This window comes from Penicillium waksmanii, assembly GCF_028829765.1.
Source record: "Penicillium waksmanii strain IBT 27052 chromosome Unknown utg000010l:1.0-3698451.0:1.0-3701458.0, whole genome shotgun sequence".
NCBI classification, from domain to species: domain Eukaryota; kingdom Fungi; phylum Ascomycota; class Eurotiomycetes; order Eurotiales; family Aspergillaceae; genus Penicillium; species Penicillium waksmanii.
Genome location: NW_026643256.1, coordinates 3,390,166 through 3,409,244, shown reverse-complemented (window position 1 = coordinate 3,409,244; position 19,079 = coordinate 3,390,166). Strand labels below are relative to the sequence as shown.

General features: G+C 50.2%; 8 protein-coding genes across 8 annotated transcripts; 2 read left to right on the top strand and 6 right to left on the bottom strand.

Moving 5' to 3' along the window:
• Positions 1–172: 172 nt before the first annotated feature.
• N7481_013235 (maleylacetate reductase) lies at positions 173–1,305 on the bottom strand (the record flags this gene model as incomplete). Its single annotated transcript, XM_057272454.1, has 2 exons — positions 173–720; positions 780–1,305. 2 exons carry the CDS (start codon positions 1,303–1,305, stop codon positions 173–175), a joined length of 1,074 nt encoding a protein of 357 aa, XP_057116642.1.
• Positions 1,306–1,825: 520 nt separating this feature from the next.
• N7481_013234 (WD repeat-containing protein jip5) lies at positions 1,826–3,124 on the bottom strand (the record flags this gene model as incomplete). The annotated part of the gene is made up of 3 exons (XM_057272453.1): positions 1,826–2,656; positions 2,682–2,700; positions 2,769–3,124. The coding sequence occupies 3 exons, from the start codon at positions 3,122–3,124 to the stop codon at positions 1,826–1,828; spliced, it is 1,206 nt and encodes a 401-aa protein (XP_057116641.1).
• Positions 3,125–3,539: 415 nt separating this feature from the next.
• Positions 3,540–5,023, bottom strand: N7481_013233 (glycoside hydrolase family 7 protein; the record flags this gene model as incomplete). The annotated part of the gene is made up of 4 exons (XM_057272452.1): positions 3,540–4,166; positions 4,189–4,302; positions 4,361–4,744; positions 4,811–5,023. The coding sequence occupies 4 exons, from the start codon at positions 5,021–5,023 to the stop codon at positions 3,540–3,542; spliced, it is 1,338 nt and encodes a 445-aa protein (XP_057116640.1).
• Positions 5,024–7,198: 2,175 nt separating this feature from the next.
• On the bottom strand, positions 7,199–8,176 carry N7481_013232 (fungal specific transcription factor domain-containing protein; the record flags this gene model as incomplete). The annotated part of the gene is made up of 1 exon (XM_057272451.1): positions 7,199–8,176. The coding sequence occupies one exon, from the start codon at positions 8,174–8,176 to the stop codon at positions 7,199–7,201; it is 978 nt and encodes a 325-aa protein (XP_057116639.1).
• A 9-nt stretch (positions 8,177–8,185) lies between these two features.
• Positions 8,186–8,491, bottom strand: N7481_013231 (uncharacterized protein; the record flags this gene model as incomplete). The annotated part of the gene is made up of 1 exon (XM_057272450.1): positions 8,186–8,491. The coding sequence occupies one exon, from the start codon at positions 8,489–8,491 to the stop codon at positions 8,186–8,188; it is 306 nt and encodes a 101-aa protein (XP_057116638.1).
• Positions 8,492–10,053: 1,562 nt separating this feature from the next.
• N7481_013230 (uncharacterized protein) lies at positions 10,054–12,065 on the top strand (the record flags this gene model as incomplete). The annotated part of the gene is made up of 3 exons (XM_057272449.1): positions 10,054–10,140; positions 10,205–10,369; positions 10,434–12,065. The coding sequence occupies 3 exons, from the start codon at positions 10,054–10,056 to the stop codon at positions 12,063–12,065; spliced, it is 1,884 nt and encodes a 627-aa protein (XP_057116637.1).
• Positions 12,066–12,770: 705 nt separating this feature from the next.
• On the top strand, positions 12,771–14,057 carry N7481_013229 (alpha/beta hydrolase; the record flags this gene model as incomplete). The annotated part of the gene is made up of 2 exons (XM_057272448.1): positions 12,771–13,177; positions 13,238–14,057. The coding sequence occupies 2 exons, from the start codon at positions 12,771–12,773 to the stop codon at positions 14,055–14,057; spliced, it is 1,227 nt and encodes a 408-aa protein (XP_057116636.1).
• Positions 14,058–14,187: 130 nt separating this feature from the next.
• On the bottom strand, positions 14,188–14,483 carry N7481_013228 (uncharacterized protein; the record flags this gene model as incomplete). The annotated part of the gene is made up of 2 exons (XM_057272447.1): positions 14,188–14,395; positions 14,455–14,483. 2 exons carry the CDS (start codon positions 14,481–14,483, stop codon positions 14,188–14,190), a joined length of 237 nt encoding a protein of 78 aa, XP_057116635.1.
• Between the last annotated feature and the right edge of the window lie 4,596 nt (positions 14,484–19,079).

The window sequence follows — 19,079 nt, the reverse complement described above, 5'->3', positions numbered from 1 at the left end:
GTATGAGACTGTGTGGTCAGTTACTTGGCCCTGACCACTTTATTACTACAACATGCACCTCTAGGCTTGTCAAATTGTTTAGCAAAGAAGATATTTCTTTGATCTGACGCTAAGTAGTAAATCAAAGTAGTTTGATAGTTTCAAAGTGCTAATACGAAGTTCACCACACTCCTTATAAATCGGCGCGCGCCGGCTCACCCGCCCAAACACGGCGAATAAGCTCACGAATCGGCTCCCGCTCAATAGCCCGAGGATTCCAATACGGATTCGAGACCGCAATATCAGCTGCCTTATCCACATCCTCCTCTTTCATACCAAAGTCCTTTAGGCCACGCTTAACCTTAAGCTTGGTCAACAGAACATTCAAGCCATGGATAGCATCACCGTTGCTGTCCGGCAGCGCATCGGCAAGCAGCTCCACAGCCTCGGGGATATTGGGAGCATTGTAAGAAATAGCATGTGGCAGGACGGCGGTGTGAGTCTCTGCGTGAGGAAGATTGAAACTACCGCCCAAAGTGTGACACAGCTTGTGGTGGATAGACATGCCGACGCTACCGAGGCATGTTCCACAGAGCCATGCACCGTACAGAGCACGAGAACGGGCTGATTGCGAGGAGGGATCCTCGACGATCTCAGGGAGGGCAGATGCGAGGGCACGTGTGCCTTCGATGGCCATCATGTTGATGATGGGGTTTGTGTTGCGGGCGTAAAGAGCCTCGACTAAGTAAATGTTAGCGATCTGGCTCCGTCCTATCCTGAGGAAGAAATCAAATACTCACCCGCATGAGCAATGGCATTGACACCACTAGTAGCACTCATCGCCGCGGGTAAAGTCATAGTCAAGTCGACATCGTAAATGACCGTGCCGGGCAGGATCTTAGGATCAGATCGAGTCTTCTTGAGGCCATCGGCCGTTTCACCCAGAATAGGTGTCATTTCGCTTCCGGCATACGTTGTTGGAATACAGATATGCGGCAGACCAGTGCGAATACTAATTGCCTTACCCAATCCGATGGTGCTACCACCGCCAATGGAAATAACCGAGTCGGCACCCTGGGCCTTGGCATAATCGAGAGCCTTGTCGGTAATATGAGTCGGAGTATGCATGGTCGCCTCGCTGAAGATACCAGCGACCTGGCCCTTGAGGACCTCCTTGACGGTCTCAGCCTGACCGATCTGCTGCGGCGTGGACAGCACCAATGGCGCCTTTACTTGTAAACGGGCAATCTCATCAGGCAGTTTCTGTAGAGTGCCACTGCCGAAGACGACGCGGCCGGGATTGGGGTTGTACTCGAAGGCGTCCATTTTGATGTTTCCAATAGTCACTTGCAGACCAATGGAAATTCCAGGGCGATTCGTCGGATCTTATATTCAAGCCTTCCCCCCCACACCCCACCGGATTCGCCCAGCGTCATAGTTGGCCGTGGGGCCGTGGGGTCGAGTCGGCAGTTCTCACAGCGCAGCCTTCCGATGGTCTTTCAGTATGGAGATGGTGGTCTCATTTGAATGCATATCCCGAGAAGAAATTGTATTTCCATTCCTTCTTCACCTGGGCAATTATACGCTTGTTTCCATGCAGTTCTGTGGTTTGTTGTAGGTGAAGAAGAATGAAGAAGGGCGGAAATCCCCCGCTGAGGTCAGCATGAATAAGCTCACTCTCAGCAGTTTCGGATATAATTTTGCCAGTCGGATGTGAATTCTCCTAACTTCCAAGGTTACTAGTATTTCCGAGTCCGATCTTAATCAAAATACTCTCGGCTAATAATGTACATTTTTCGGGTTCTCCAGGGTATCAAAATAACTTGAACTTGAAAGTCATGCAGCATCAGTCCATATCGGCGAATCCCATGACGTGCTGTCCACCACTACGGTCCTTGCCCTTGGTCTTCTTGCGCTTCTTGCGATCCGCATTCTGTTGTTCTTGCTTATCATCATCAGAGTCATCGCTGTCATCGCTATCACCGAGGAAGTGTTTGCCGCCAGCCATTTCATCATCGCCAGCCTCAATCTCCATAGCCTCGTGCCAGACCTTGACGATCTGTCCACCACCAGAGACCATGCGACCCTCAACATCGAATCCAAGACCAACAACACCCTCGGTCTCATCGTGAATGGCTTCTGACACAACCTTGTTGGCACCAATGCGCACAAACTTGATCAGACCGTTCCCAAGACCGGCAGCGATCATCTTGCCGTGGCCCAGCTCATCCGGCACGACCGCCATGGTCTCGATAGACTCGCCACCCTCCGCGTCGCGAGACACGTAGATTCGCTCATCCTGGTCATCCCAAGCGCCCTTCTCCCAAAGAGTCAAGACACCACCGGCACCTCCTACTGCGACCTTCTCGCCGCGGCTGGTCCCGCTGGTGGGAAGACCACCGATATAAGTCGAACTGATAAGTTCCTCCTCTTGGTCTTCACTGCGCATCAGGACACCTCTCCGCAGATCCGTCACGGCGAGAGTAGTGCCGCCAGTGGTGACCCATTGCTTGCTGAATCCCGAGGTACTGGTATCGGAGGCCGGGAGAGGAGTGAGAGAAGCGATATAATCGTCGTGAGGGTGGTGGGACTGTTCGGGTTTAACAGAGACCTTGGAGTAGGGGATGCGCAGGTCGTAGAGGTGTAGAGCGCTCGAGTCGGTAGCAAGTAGAAGAGTCTGGGGGGGAGAGAGCGTGGATCACGGTCGGCGCATCGATGGAGCTGAAAATGCCAGAATTGTTAGATGAAAATGATTCAATTGCGTACAAAGGGGCACAGTATCTTCATACCCGTTCTTTTCCAAAGGAATTGCGATCTTGTTGGTCACTTTGCCAGTCTCGGAATTGGCAGCTTTAACTAGACCATCGGTACCGGCGGAGTACAAAGTCTCGCCGTCAACTCCATATCCCAAGCACCGACAGCTGCCCTTGTGTCGCCTCGTTTTCCACATTGTGTCAATGTGTCCTCTTCCATTGTGCGACGAGCAGCACGAGCCTGCATGATCCTCGTCCTCCTCCTCCGATGGCAAGCGGAAGGTCTGAACATGGCCGGCGGCCAAACCAACGGCGACCACGGGTTCTCGGGGGTGAATAGCCTGAGAGAACAGGTCTGACGAGAGTGGAAGCGAACAGATTGATTCAAACATGGTTGAAATATGTGCTGGGAGAGTTTGAACTTTGAACGTTGAACTTTTGAAGATCGTCGCAAGCTTCGGAGCTTCCCTTTTTTTTTCTTCGGGCCGAAGAGATCTTCCGCTTCTACTTGCACTTTCTACAACAGAACAACTACTCTTCTATCCTTCTACTTTTCTACTCTTCTACTCTTCTACTCTGCTCTTCTCTTCTCTCAACGACAACAATAAAGGCATTCGAGTGAAAATACAAATGGGCAATATATGAAGACCCCCCAAAGGAGTCATTCTTTCTAAAGAAGTGAAGGAATACATACAACCACACTCAGCAGCCCCCGCATAGACTTAGCAACCCGATTAGATCTATCAAGATCAATCACAGTCCCTCAGCTTCCCAGCTCTCCAATTCCTCTATCCCAGTACCTCTCTCTTAAGAAGAGTAGGTGGAACCAATGGCGCCAACCTTGATGTTCGAGAACACCACCTTGGCATCAGCCGAGGCAGACTCGACGTCGGTAGGCTTGCCAGAGTCAGCACCGCAAGTACCACGAGCAACACCAGGGTCAGAGGCAGTGGCATCGGTGGGGTAGGTGCTGTCCAACCAGAGCATGTTGGAGTTGTGGTCATCCCACAAACTCATGACGAGAACCATACCCTGCTCCAGTCCCTCACCCATACCAGACATGCCGTTGTACTTAGCGAAAACATCCTCATCACCAAAGGCCTTCTTCTGCGCAGTGCAGAAGTCCGAGGTGATTGAGTTACCACTGACACCACTAACATCGGAAGCCGAGTTGGCAATGACCTTGCCGTCCTGAACATAGATACGCTTGATCTCGCTGAGGGTGCCGGTGGCGGTGTTGTCGCTAGTGATGAACTGAGTGACAACGGTCATCTTGGAGCTGGTGTCGACAATCTTGCCGGGGCCGTAGAAGCTCTCGTTACCCATGCGGTAAGGGTTGAAGTCACATCCGTCAGGGTCACAGGTACCGGCGTAGCGGGTGGACGAGTAGGTGCCACCGCAGCTGTCGCCGTCGCACATGGTTTGTCCAGCCTCCTTGCAAGGGTGGGGGGGTCACGGCGGTGGAGATCTTGTTGGCCTCCCAGATATCCATCTCCGCGCAGCAAGAGCCGTGCCCACCAACACCGGCGTTGGCATCGTTGTCGGAGGGCTCCCAGCCGTCGACGTTACCCTATTCAGTTAATCAGTATGATGACCGAGCTATGATCCTTGGTCTATATGGAACTAACCTGTCCGTTGATGAACTTCAGGTCACGGGGGCACTGCGAGTCACAGTAGCCAGTTCCGTACTTGGCACCGGCCTTGTTGTTCTCGTACTTGGACAAGCCACCGTCGGCATCCATGGAAACGAAGTACAGAGCGCCATTGAGGCCGCAGGGAAGAGCGGAAACATCAACATCAAAGGTGAACTCCTGGTTGAGCAGCTTGAACATCTGGTAGGTGCTGTCGTCCTCCATCAGGAACAGACGAGAACCGACGTTGGAGCCGGTCTTGAAAGTCAGCGACAGAGAGTCGCCGTCAGCCTCCACACCATAGGTGCCAGAGTAGTCTGCGCCATCCAGGGCACAGTTCGTGGCACAGGTCTCGTCGTCGGGGCAGAGATCCGCATCCCACTATAGGAGAAATTGAATGTCAGCTTCTGACCTTTGATTTCCCTGCGCGGGCAAGATTCAACTCACCTCGTTGCCGGTGTAGCAGTTGGTGGTTCCGTCGGTCGAGTGAACCCAACGCCAGTTGGCATCAATACCGACGGATCCGGATTGATCAGTGCAGCCACTGGCCGTGCACTTTTGCCAAGTCAGAGAGGGCTTGTTCTCTGAGGTCTGCGTGCCAGCCTGCTGGGCGCGAGCCACTGCCACAAGGGCAGAGAGAAGGAGTGCGCGTTGCTGCATCTTTGGTGAAAGGAAGGGAATGAATGTAGTTGTCGGTCGTCTGTCCTGCAGCTGATGAACAAAAAGAAGCAACCGGGGCACTCCCATGCCATCTTTATACCATTCTCCGCCGAACCGATATCCACCTCTCCCTTGCCATGCACGGCTCAAACAAGTTCTTCCGCCGCATCCTGACGGTGCGACGGACCGCGAGACCGTCCCCAATCTGGCAGGACAGGACCCTTCATCTAAGCAACGGGGGATTCCAGATTGGGTGATGACCGGTGTAATGCATTGATTTGAGAGTGGATCAGTCGCCCAGGTCAGGATGGGAAAGATCTTCAACCAAAGCGTTGTCAAGACCAGATCTGGACTGGAGATGAAGTGAAGCGTTTAGTCATGCACTAGCAGTTTCAATATCTAAACCCACGGAGCAATCCCCGAACCACGTTTGTCTGGGGTAACATTGTTCTTGGTCTTCCTTTTTTTTACTACTGAATGTCAAAGCGCCAGGGCATTCCATTGCCTATGGCTGCTAAATGATAGAGTTCTCCGGCCTGGCGTCTCATCTGGAGCCACAAACAATCTTTGCGGAGTATGTACCAGGGTCATGAGACGCCAGTGGGGGGCTAAACCAACCAAGAGTGCAACTAGAAGCCCTTCCCAGAACGTGGCTGGACCAGTGGGACAGATCATTGCGAACATAGCTAGATCCAGGCTGGTGAGTCTTTCTGAAGCATCTGTACGACCGTTCGGGTATAGAGCGTTTCAGATCGGCGACGTTGCCCCTCCCCGGTAATATTCGGCCAGAGACTCGGGGCAAAACAGACTAAATATCCTTCAATGAGAGCGCAGCTCACAGGCGCCCAGAACACATTTTCCCAATGATTGTACCTAGCCATATCTTAATTCGAAACAGGTACACTGGTGTTGATGAGCGAGGTTTGCTGATCGGCATGGATAGGTTTTGGTGGATTGTAGAGTGCTGGCAGCAATTTCTACTGAAGAAAACACAACTAAACTTATTTCCTTCTAGAATGCGGCTACATATTTGCAATTATTAAGCTCTATTGCACACAATTCATGATCGGCGCATCTACCGATAGCCCTAAGGAGGCTACCGTCGCATGTAAACTTGATCAACTCCAAGACAAGTACGAAACGAAATTGACTGATCCTAACTCCAAGTGGACTCACTAAAGCCCAACGCTTGATGGGCGGGTACAAATATTACTGATTGGGCCCGAACTCGAGCCTGAAGCATTCGGGGGTGAAGATGGTATGAAGGGTGACCCAGGGGGGCTTGGCTTGTCGTGTCGATCGTTTGCGGGGCTTTCTGACAAGACCATTGAGATTGGACATGTGGTAGACTCTAAATAACCTAGACTTGTATACCGAATTCCGAAATTGTGCCATACTCGAGTGTATCCGGAATTTAGGGAAGGCAGGAGTGACTGTCGATAGTAAATGTTAAGAATTACCAGCTGCCCCGGGCAATGAAAAGCCACCTTCGACAGTGGCGGTCTCCTTATTCCTTGAAGAATATTGCATGGCTTCCCCACATTTTGCTAGGGTATTACACTGGCTGACCGTTGCATGACAACGCAGGGGTCCCCGGCGGAAGGCAGCGGGTATCCTGATGCCAACCTATGATCTCGGTCGTTGGTGGAATGCCTTTTGGAACAAGTCGAGTTGAACGGAGTATGACCTCTATCTCTATGGCGATGAGAATGAATTGAATGTTGCCAAAAGCGACACGGTCGTTCCATTGCATTAGTTGTGGTCTAGTTGATCAAGCTCCTGGCCGATCTTCCAAGTCTTAGGGATATTCTCTACTTAAGCGAACTGAGCATCGGAAATCATAAGATGAAAACTTTAATTGGTGCCCAAGAGAATGCAGGTCTTGGCCTTTGGGTGTACCCACGCATAGACCGGCTTGTTGGCGTTTAAGCAGGCTCTTCCGAAATATGATGTCGATCTTTGCCCCCCTGAGAAAAGGCATCACGGAATCGTATTTGAAAATTCCTTGGCGTGGATTTATTTAGCCTGAATATTACTCGTATCACATCATGATGGCACCCGATGCGGAGCAGAGTGCCGTCTTGCTGATGATAGTCAGATTAAACTAGTTTACCTGGGCATTGTGGGTTCTCTGTTATCCAATTCCCAAGTTGTTATACTATTCTATGCTATTTACTAGACCCCCATGCTACCACCAAAGATGAACGAGGCCCAATCGATTGTCCATTCATCAACTGCATTTTCCACGGGAAAAGAGTCAAGTCGGTCATGATTTGGGACAGAGGCCGAGTAGAGATGATTCAACATGGGGCAAAAGTCGGTTGGAACTTGTAACAAGGTAGTAAGATACTGCCTGTCCTGCCCTGGGAGAGATATGGGCGGAAAGGCCCACGCCGTCGCCGATCCACTGAGAGCAGCTATTCGATTCTGTACCAAAGCAGCTGATGCATGTTTCTCACCTATCTTCCCAAGCACCTGTTGGCTGATTTTCAACTCTTCGGCATGCGCTGGGTTAAGCAATTCACAATCACTAAATGTGCGAGGGATAGCAGCAACGAAATTTGCCCACGAGTGAATTGGAAGCAAATACGTAGCGTCTTCACGGAAGAGAATCTCTTCATAGAGCCGATAGATACAGGAGGAAGCCGCCATGGATGCATATTTGAATAATGAAGGATTGTCACGTCGGCCAAGGAAGAACGTCAAAATGGCGGTCACCAAGTATAAAACATGTAGCTCCAGGATCAAACGGTTATAAGGCCGTCGAGATGTTCGGTTTTCGTCGAATAATTGCAAATCGTCGGGTAATCGATCTCTCCATTGAATCAACTTGTCAAGTGCCAACTGCACTTCTTCTCTCGACGTTTTATCAGATCGGCCGAGTCCCAAAATCTTCCGAAGCAATTTGCAAAGGGAGACAAGCGCGCAGAATACGTGGGCCTCGGCGTCAGGCGTGTCAAAATCACTCAGCTCGGGCAGCGGGATGCTACTCCCGTCTATCGGAAACATGCCAGGACATCCGGTGCAAGCCATCTGCAATGTATCGTTGTTGAAGAGGTACCACCAGGTTCTGATGGCTGTCTTGGGCTTTTGGAGGTGCTGATACGTTTCTTCTTCATGTAGGTGCAACTGGAGCGCTAGTCGAATTGCCATGCCTGTCCATTACCAAGGGCTATCCAGGACTATAGCTTCTGCCGAGTATGGAAGCCAGGTGCCTAAGATGCAAAGAGCAGCGAGCATGTTAAAGGAGTCAGGGTCATGGTGTAAGAAGAGTAATGTCTTGATGCGACCGTAAATAGTAGAGGGAGACCATTCGGTTGGCTCAGTTGATTGGCGCACAGTACTCCCTGCAAAGCACACACATTGCTGTAGCAAGATAGAATCATCCGTCTCTGTCTGTTGACGGTCTAATACTGGGACCATAGGAAATAGCTCCTTGAAGTAGAAGTCTTTCAATGCCTGCGTCATTGCTAGTGGCGGAAGATGGGTTGCATGACTAGCTTCGAGAATGTAATCGCTGCCGTGTATGAAGTTTGGCTGGTTCTCCCTGGGCCTTTCTTTCACCTTCCAAGGAATTGAATGGCAATTGTGTGGATGTTCATGTAAGACATATGGAGAAGGTGTAGCTTGATCTGTTGTAGTTAAAGCCGATCTACGAGGGGATGAAGCCACATAAAGCGGTGTTCCTAAAGACTGGCGAAGAGCCTTTTGCTTCCGAGGCCCAACATGGGGGCTGTTTGGATTGGCTTTGAGAACATCAAGCTACTCATCATGGGTGTAGTGCGTACTTGCATTGGTGGCCTTCACGTTGGCAACGAGTGTATTTGCTCTGTCTCGGAAAGGGCCCAGGTGAGCATTTAACCCTTTCAAAGCGGCGTTAGCAACCACAAGTTTATGTTCAAGCTGAGAATTTCTCTTTCTCTTTCTTATTCTGCTTACAGGCAGGTCCAGAGTCGAGCACGGTATCGAGGCAGGCCTGCTCCGTTCTCTGTAAGTCTTGAAAAGTGTGGGGAATGTCTCTTCAGGACAGGGGCCCCCAAGCCGATAGGCTTTACCGCACAGAACCGGGGGAACAAGCGGGTCAGCCACGCGAATCAAGATTCAGGGGCCATGAATAGACCAGGGTCTTGTGCGAAATTCTAACTGTGCTAGGCTTGGTAGCACTTGGCATAGTGGCTTGGCATGTGGAGAGTCTCCAGGGGAAGCCGGTTTTTCTGCTTACTTGCAGTGCGATTGGAGAAGTGGCGCTTATGGGCGCCGCTAGTTCGTAAGGGTCGTAAAATGACGTTGATTCGTTCTCGGACTTGCGTTCAACTGCTCGTGTGACCTGCTGCCCTGTCTGTCAGATCGACTTGGCGGAATCTTAGCCTTGTGGATAGAACTTGAAGTTGGGGACTTTCGCATCTCCAACAATGCATTTCTAAGGTATTCCTTGGTTAATTCTTCTTTTATCTTGAACATCCGGTTGAAAGCTAATTGGCACTGGCTTTGAAATGATCGCTATCTTCCCCTTCAGTACGGAGTAAAGCAGTGCTTGTGCGCAAACCCCTAAACTCCAAAATCCCCAATGGTGGCGCCCCACCGACGCGTGGCGAGGAGTTTTCTTCGCCCATCTGTAAATCCATATTCCGCTCCATGGGGCATGTCTTGACCTGAGCGGGGCTTCGGATTCCACTTCTGCTCTTACACTGGTCTTTCGAGTTGAATAAAATTACGAGCATCGCGCTTGTCTCCATCCAGAGGTAGTATCATGGTCATTGAAATCCCGGAAACGGTGTCGCTCTGCTCGTAGTGACGATCGAACGGGCCCTTTTTCCCATGCGCCCCATTTTACTCCTTAAATCCCGCTTGATCCCCGCGCGGCCCCTAAACTTCAAAGGGCTGCCGATACGACTTTTCTCGCGTCCAAACCCTCCGGCGATTTTCACGGTTTTCGTGAGCTGAGTGATGCTTCTTGTCTAACGCCAAGCTTTTGTTGAAGTGCACGATGAGAGATTTGTCCTCCTAATCTTCCTTGCCTTCCTGCCATCATGTTCTTTCTAGGCCTCCTGCTTGGTCTCTGCTTGCTGGGCGCTGTTGCACAGCGTCTGGATGAGGACTTGCGCTCGTTCGTCACTGTGAGTGACTCCACCCTCGATTCCTTTCCATTCCTCGGCCCTGGTCCTCTAATACCACATCCAGCTTCCAGAAGTCCGCGCCTTGAGATTCAATATCACACATGTCGACCGAGAACAAATATCACCGGGATACTGGTTCGTTGCGCCCTACGGACAAGTTGACCCGGAGGAACCCACCACAAAGTATATGCAATACCAGGTCGGACCGTACATATATGACACCGATGGCGTACGTCGTTCAAGTTCTTATATGACCAAAAAAATATCATCCATCAATTCTGACCACCGCATAGGAGCTCATTTGGGCAGGTTCTCCAGTGACCGACAACCGCAATACATTTGACTTCAAGGCGAACTGGAACATCGATGGAGACCCACACCTTTCTTTCATCGTTCAGCATGAATACGACCGTGGGGATGGTAAAGGAAAGGGTGTGATTATGGGGAACAACTATGAGCTTGAACGTGAGGTCGGAGCGGCCAACGATTTCGATGCGTTCAACATACACGAATTTAAAATCTTGGACGGTGGAAAGACTGCTCTGGCCTGTACTACTAAACCGCAGCAAATCAGCCTCGGCGATTTCGACCGGCCCGAAGAGGAAAGTTGGGTCGTTGTCGGTGGCTTTGTCGAGATGGATATCGAAAAGTCCAAGATTCTCTTCGAATGGGACTCCTACGACAAGCTGTCGATCACCGAGTCCGTTAAATTTATCCAGGAGGATGAGGTGCTCGGTGAACCTGGGTGGGACTACGTGCACATCAATTCAGTCGACAAAAACTCGGATGGAGATTACATTATCTCGATGCGCTTCACAAATACAATTTATTTGGTTTCTGGCAAAGACGGCGAAATCATGTGGCGCCTTGGTGGTAAGGAGAGCGACTTTGAGCAGGACTTCAACTTCACCAGGCAACACGACGTCAAGTTTATCAAAACCAACAGCACTCATCATGTTATTTCTTTCATGAATAATGCAGCAGATGAACTTCACACTGAGGCAGAGATCACGTCCGCTCTTTTTGTGGAACTGGATATCAGTAGCTCTCCTATGACCGCGACCGTTATAAACCGCATGAATCATCCAGATGGCAATTTCACTCGTTTCGGAGGGAACATTCAACAACTTTCGAATGGAAATGTCTTTGTCGGATGGAATGAGCAAGGCCACATGACTGAGTATGGACCTGATGGTGATCTTATCATGTCAGCTCATTTCTCATCGACTCGCTATGCAAGCTACCGTTCCTACAAGTTTAATTGGATTGGTCGACCAACCACACCTCCAGATCTAGTCGCTTCTGTATATGGTGCTGACGAGCAGGAAATGATAACCGTCATGCACGTCAGCTGGAACGGCGCAACCGACGTGGCTTGCTGGGAATTCTATGCTCGGTCTTATGAGCACGGCAGTGATGTTTTGATCGCAAGGACAGACAAAACATCCTTTGAAACGATGTACATCACCGAGGGATTTATGGATTGGGTGACCGCAAAAGCTATTGATGAAAATGGCAACGTCTTGGGGGTATCAGAAGTCTGTCGTTCTGATGTTCCAGACTGGGAAGCCGTTGGATTTACTGGGCAGTCCTCTCATCCTACACCCGACGACCCAGAAATCCTACAAAATATTCGGGAAAAGCTCGACTCTGGCGACTACGGGGATCTCTATAATGAGACTACTACCGACGAAGACCGCAAAGCTGCAGTCCACCACGCCACCACAGAGGTTGCAGACTCCGTTTACAAAGCTTATGGAATGATCCAAATGCTGGAGAACATAACCATCGGTGTCTTGACCATTTTTTGCATCGGTGGTGCTCTCGCCGGTGTTTGGTACATCCGCCGTCGCAAAATACGTTCCTACCAGCATCTTCCAACAGACGAGGCTGCTGTCGAAGAGGACGCCGCCAAATCCGATTAAACACCCAGGATCTTCTGAAATTTTTCAATTCTCCGCTACGCCATCTATGGTCACTCCCCTAGCGCATACGACTATCTGAAGAGCCTGAGAGATGACAGATCATGTATCAAGCATTATCCTGCAGACGACACATTACTCCAGTTTGAATACTCGAATGATGATCATCACTCACTGCCACAATATCCAACAATTCGTTGTACATACTATACCCCATCCATACTATACCAAGTACATAGAAGTCCTTGATTTGGGATGACCTCCCGACTGGGCAATATCAACATGAAATTCATAATTTTTTTTTCTACTACTACTACTACTACTACTACTACTACTACTACTACTACTACTACTACTACTACTACTACTGACCCAAAAACTCTGGTCTATTTACGATCCTACAATACCCTCCTATACCTTAAGATGTCTCGGTCACCCTACCCTAGGGTACCTTAAGCCCCGGGTGGGATTCCTTATCTTATCTTATCTCTTATCAGTACCCCTGGAGGTACGATTTCCCATTTTGGCAAGGATCGTTGTTCATGGTGGACCTCGGCCTAGTCTCGCCGCTTCATCAACTCCTGTCACTAACAACCATCTTGCTGAGACCAGCACGACCGTTCTTTTAGACACCTTGACACTCCTTGCTAAGACCCAAGCTATCCATATTCCCTCACTGGCCCACTTGAACGACCCTCACGACCAAACATGGCCCTGTACCACCAAACCGTGGATTTCCTGTCTGACTCCTGGGCCAACCAACGAACGCAACTGCCTCTATTAGCAGTATCGGGGGCATCCTTCACACTCGGCCTACTTCTTCGATCGATTTTATCCGCCCGCGAGTCAACACAGACAGTTATCCCTTCACCCCGCGCAAGAATCTTGAACGGCATATCGGAAGAAGAAAATGACAACCTCCCTCTCCCGAATGACGTGCTTCCCGGTGCCCGCGACGTTGCCAGTCCTTACGGTTCAATCCGAGTCTATGAATGGGGTCGAGAGGATGGTCCAAAAGTGTTGCTGGTGCATGGTATCACCACGCCATGCATCGCCCTCGGCGGGGTGGCCCATGCGCTAGTTGACCGGGGCTGCCGAGTAATGCTGTTCGACCTGTATGTTCTTCGCAAGACCTGACCTCGTATATAAAGTGAATGCTGACAAGAATGATTCAGTTTTGGGCGAGGATACTCTGATTGTCCTGCGGATCTGCCTCAGGATGACCGTCTTTTTGCGACTCAGATCTTACTTGCCCTGGCCTCATCACCGATCGCCTGGACCGGCAAGGATTCAGGAAAGTTTTGCCTAGCGGGTTATTCACTTGGAGGTGGAATCGCTGCGGCATTTGCGTCTTATTTCCCGCAAATGTTATCGTCATTAGTTCTCCTCGCACCGGCCGGTCTACTCCGAGACTCGCAAATCAGCTTCCAGAGTCGTCTCCTCTATTCCCGTGGCCTGATGCCGGAGAACCTTCTTGGATATCTTGTGGGTCGCCGACTACGAGCTGGACCCTTGGTCACCCCTAAGCCCGGCAACCGAAAGCTTAATGTAGCGGATGCGCTCACCGAAGAACTCCCGTCGCAAACTGCGGGAGAGATTCAATTACTTTCTCGTGACTACCCGCATGTCAACATTCCAGCTGCTGTTGCTTGGCAAGTGAATAACCATTCTGGTTTCGTCCACGCCTTCATGTCTAGTATGCGCCATGGGCCAATCTTGAGCCAACGGCAGTATAACACCTGGGCCCGTCTTGGGGAGTACCTGAGTGCGCAGAATAGTTATTCGTCAACAAACCGAGGCGAAAAGGGACTAGGCAGTGATAAGGTCCACATTCTGTGTGGCAACAGCGATGCTATAATTATCAAGGATGAACTGATTGCAGATGCCACAGCAGCCTTGGGCGGAAACGTTGCCTTCAAGTTCTACGAGGCTGGTCACGAATTCCCCAGCACCAAGTACGAGGATGTCGCGACGTACATATCGAAATTGCTTTGAAATAGCTCTTCGCTGAGCGTTGTTTGATGCATCTAGAAATACTCGCTAGGATTTGTTACATACAATTGATAGAATATACTATACATAGACAGAGATATCATCCATCCTTCTTTCAAGTCCCTTGGGGCCTTTATTTTTTCAAGATTTCATCCACCGCGTTGACTTGATTTGAAAGCCCTGTGAGGTGGCTTGAACGCTCTTGCATTCGTGCACCGGCATAGTAAGGACCATCTGCTGCAGAAGCTCGTGTATACCGATCAACTGTGCTGCGGTTTGCCCGTGGAACTTGGTTGAGATTGCTTTGGCTGAGAGTTGCACTTGTGGTACCATTTCGGTTGCTGGTAGGGTAGGTATTAGCATTCATTCATCTCATGATCTCTAAGCAGAGAATACTTACTTTGTGGAAGATGATTGAGGGATAGACATGATTTCTGATTGATGTCGGCTCGTCTAGAAGCCTTGCGAACTGGGACCTCGAGTGTAACGTGGAGTAGAGTTGGAGAAGGTGACAGTGGTGGAATGTGATCTCGGTGGTTGTAGATATTGCCACTCTTCAGGATATTGAGCTGAAACTTGATGTAGAAGCTTGGTCTGTCTTGGAATGTGATGGCAAATATGAAACTGGAGATGGACCTCTATATATGCAAATGTAAGGCGAGGCTATGCTGCAGTAGAGAGCATGCCTTGACACGCGAGCTCCGCAGGAGTTTGCATGGCGGCCCACATGGATGAACAAGCTAAGCGAAGAAAGGAATGGAGGGAAGGATTTTCGGTTCGCATCAACGACGACGAGGGGGGGTCCCACTCAAGGCCTGTGACACCATTCCGTCGTCAGGTTTCGAGGAGCCCGCATCGAAAGTAGTCCGCATGAGCAACGGCGGGCCTGGAATTCCGCCCAACACTAACCAGTGGGGGCGAGCTAATTAGTGCAAAGCACATACCCGCGAATTTAAAACAGGCGACGAGGCAGATATGATTGGCCCGAGCAGTGCATGAAATGGGGGCATGAAGGCAGGAACAAGATGCACCAGGACCAAGAGTGGACCCGGGTCTCACGATCCCCGAGCTTCGTGCTAGGAATAATTATTCAAGGGCATGCCTTCAGGGACACTGAGCACATGGCAAGCCACATGTCTTAAGCCAGGAACATCCCGATAGAGTATATGTGCCGTGAAATGAGCCAAGGGATGGAGGTGATTATACGCGTTTACGCGGAACGAACGTTAGATCGCCAGTGAGAGATCCAACAAGGGCAGAAAGTAAGGAAATAAAACGTCATGCTAGTCGGTCTAGACTGTCCCACGGAAGGCTATGAGTGCCAATCACTCTTAGCGGCAAATGCGCTCTGCAATGCGCGGAATTTCGTCGCGTGGGCTGACGACGAAAGGGTGAAACAACGTCGTGGGACCAACGTGGTCGATCACATGGAGATCATACACTAGTGCAGGGGAGTCAATCAAAATGCAGGATTGCAAATCCGAATAGATAAATTGAACTAGATTAGCTAGTAGTGCGAGATGCGGCATTCCCAGGGCCACGCGCGGAGTATGCTTCCTCACTTCCCACTACAGTTAGCTCGTAGCGATGTCAATTGTCAATCCCTTCGACAAGCGTTGTCGAACCCAGGTACAAAACGGGAATAAATTAAAAATGAGATTAAAGTAGGCGTCAGCCCATACCAGCCACGTCTACCCCGGCTAAGCCCTACGAGGCATTCTATTCTACACAGCCATAATACCAGTTCGTGGAATGCTACACCCTGAACCGCAGAACGTAGCTCTTCGACACGCTAACGCGTTGTTTCAGACTGGATCAAGGGTTTTCCAACAAAACTACTAAAGTAAAAATAAAATAAAATAAGGGGCACACGTGGATTGCCTGTCCATCCCATCCGCCGTTTATGACGAGTCTACTAGTAGGGTCGACCGAATAGGGAAAGCATCAACATGCGTTTCGCCCAGGACGCCACCAACCTCATGGGCCGTGCTCCTGCAGATGGCTCAAGCCTCAAATTAATGAACGAGTTCGAGAGTATTAAATTAGCGCGGGTTCTCATACGGCTTTCCGGAAACCTCGGGGGGCCGGCAAGCGGATGTCCGAAATTAACTTGAAGTCAATGCCGCCGCATAGGCCATTCAATATAGCCTTGTCTTCCAAGTGGTTTATATCGGGAAATTACTTTCATTCCAACGTGGCCCGGTCCGCGTGCTCTACCGAAATATGCGAAGTAGTATGAAGCGAATGCCCTTCTTACGAGGGGATGTCGAGCAGAGCCACAGAAGCCATATGGGCCGGGCGTTTCAGATAATAAGGTTGCTTTTCCCACGCGCACCCCCTGGCCAGTGATCATTCCAGCCTTCCATAGTAAGCAATGTTTGACGATGTTGCGGGTCCACTTGCTCGCTCAAATATGCAAGGCACACCTGGTCTGAGCTGGAGAATCCCAACAACCTTATCCCCCCATTCTGATTAGTACCACGACACTCGGTGATCGCCGAAGGCACTGAGCTGGCGTTCGCATGATGAGCTTTTGGTCCGAGCTGCCAGTCGATCGCATCGATCATTATCCAAGTGATGTGGCAAGCTGACTCGACCCTGGGGGATGTTCGTACTACCAACCCGACAGATTGGTTCTGCGCCCGACTTTACCCAAGCCTCTTTTCGCCTCCATTGTGCTGGGTTCAAGGGAAAAAAAACTGTTTATTGGGGCCATCGAACCAGCCTTGCAGCATTAGGCGCTGCCCCTGACCACGAGATTTCCTACCTATCACACCAGCATGGCAAAAATGGAATAAATGTTCCTGCCAAGGGGGGGGTTATCGACAGTAGTTCGCAGGGTGAAGACCAAAAATAGTAGCGATCGTCCGGATGATCATCCCTTGGGGAACAACGTTTGCCCCAGTCCTAAATCATGCAGCCGGTAGCAGTTTGAAACGCGGCATCACGAAACTGATCACAACGGGCCCCAAGTCGGCTGTGATACCGAAGAGCCGCTGCATCCCCTTATCCGTTGCCCGCGCAACATTCGACCCCTGCATCCATGCCACGAGAACAGACGCAGCAATTTAGAGGCCGCAAATCCCGACCCAGTTCGTTTAGGTATCTGTACTCCATGCGCCACAATAGCCACGCAACCTAAATTATTGCAGTTCCAATCGTCCCTTTCATGTCTTCGGGACTTGTATACTCCGTAGATGCAGCCTCATAGTCTGATCACTCCCTGAAAAAGTAATACAGTCCGAACACAGACATTTTTTTTTCGGTATGCCCCTAGGCCAGACCAATTCTGCGACATCTACTCCTTGCGATGACCCTGGAATGAAGTAGTTGACGACGTCCTTCTTACGTTTTCTCCATTCAAAATATTCATAAGAAACCTGAGGATCGCAATATCCTTACGGCCCGCCTGACCCGGGGCTCCCATGGCCCCGTCGTAATCCGGGAGTGGCTGAAAGTTCCTCCCAGTCACACGAATCAAGGGATGCTAAAAGATGCTAGCCAAGCGGCGCAACTTCTGAAATTGAATAGCAAAGGTAAGCCGGTTCAACAGGGAAATTGCTTTTTCTTTCTTTGTATTTGCTTTTCCTACACGCGAGGCTTCGACATTTGGGGCCGGTGGGCCGGTGGAGAGACCCAGGTACACAGCACTGGGACGGCTGAAGGTTTACTCGGCAGTCTGAAACGTTGGCTAATCCCCATTTGATATCAGTAAGATTCGATTGCTCTTTGCTTCTTCACCAGATCTCATGGGCGAGTCGGTTTGGGGGATCGTCACCTCATAGAAATTACTCATACGGGCAGGCAACCCAATAGGATCCACGTTATTTTTTATTATCAGCGGAGTATCTTGATGCGCGAATTTCAGCCGAACAAATACCCTACGGCCTAGAACGATTCATGTTGGGATTTGGGGATGGCGCGGGTACGAGCTGAGGAAATGCCTCATCACGAAAAAGATCTAGGAGCTTTTCTTTTCTGGGTACGAATAGGAGCTCATGGAAGGATGGGAAGTAACAAGTGATAAATTTCATTCTTTCCTTATACCATCCCCGGGCTGCTTTCTAGTGAGCACATCGGTCTCAGACGGGGTTCGGCACACTTTGCCATTCATCACGTCTAGGGTCTCGTGATTCCTCTAAAAATTGAACAGTTGCACGGAGGAACATTACGAAAAAGAAATATCTGCGCATACGTGAGAAAAACGTCGAAAAGCATGAGAGGTGGAAGCAACTTACACGGCAATGAAGCAACATATAGCGATGGTTGCAAGAACAGCCGAGCCATACCACATCCATCCGAATACAGTGACGGCGCCATTGTACAGCAGCCAGCCAGCTGAAAACAGGTCGAGAGCGGCATTAATCAAGATCGGGACCTCAACTTGACGGAGGCGCAACAGCCCATCCGTAAGGGACCAAATCGAGGGAAGCAAGAGCTGTAATATAAATCTTAGTACTCATATGCCATTTTTGCACACATCGATGCATAGAGTCATTAAGGTGTCCGAGATACCAAAAAGATATAGAACCCAGTGGAGTCTTCCAAGGTCATATGAAGGATGGCAGCCAACAAAGCTGTGATGACAGCGCCACCTCTATAGTAGAGAGACCTGCTCTGCCATTCGGGACCGAAATCAGTTGGACATAACATCGCGCCTTCACCGCGGTCGGGACGGGGATGGAAGAGATGCGATATGCGAGATGCGAGATGTGTCTGCCTCGCATGCCCAGGTGTCAAGAAGGGCTGAACCGAATGCGGGAGACTTTGGCAGCCCCCCGCAACGTGACTCCACTCTGGCCCAACGTCCAACCAGAAATAGAATGGACGCCACGCGTAATCACATCAAACAGAGCATTCTTGAGAAGTTGGCAGTGTAGGGTCTATTTTGAAGGGGATTAAATTCATCCTCGATCAAACAATGTTGTTTATACCATAAAACACTTTGAGTGGTCGTTATTCGTCAAATTAAACTTGAAGTTGTCTTTTCTCGTTGGCTCCCGAATATTCGTACGCGAAAGCAGA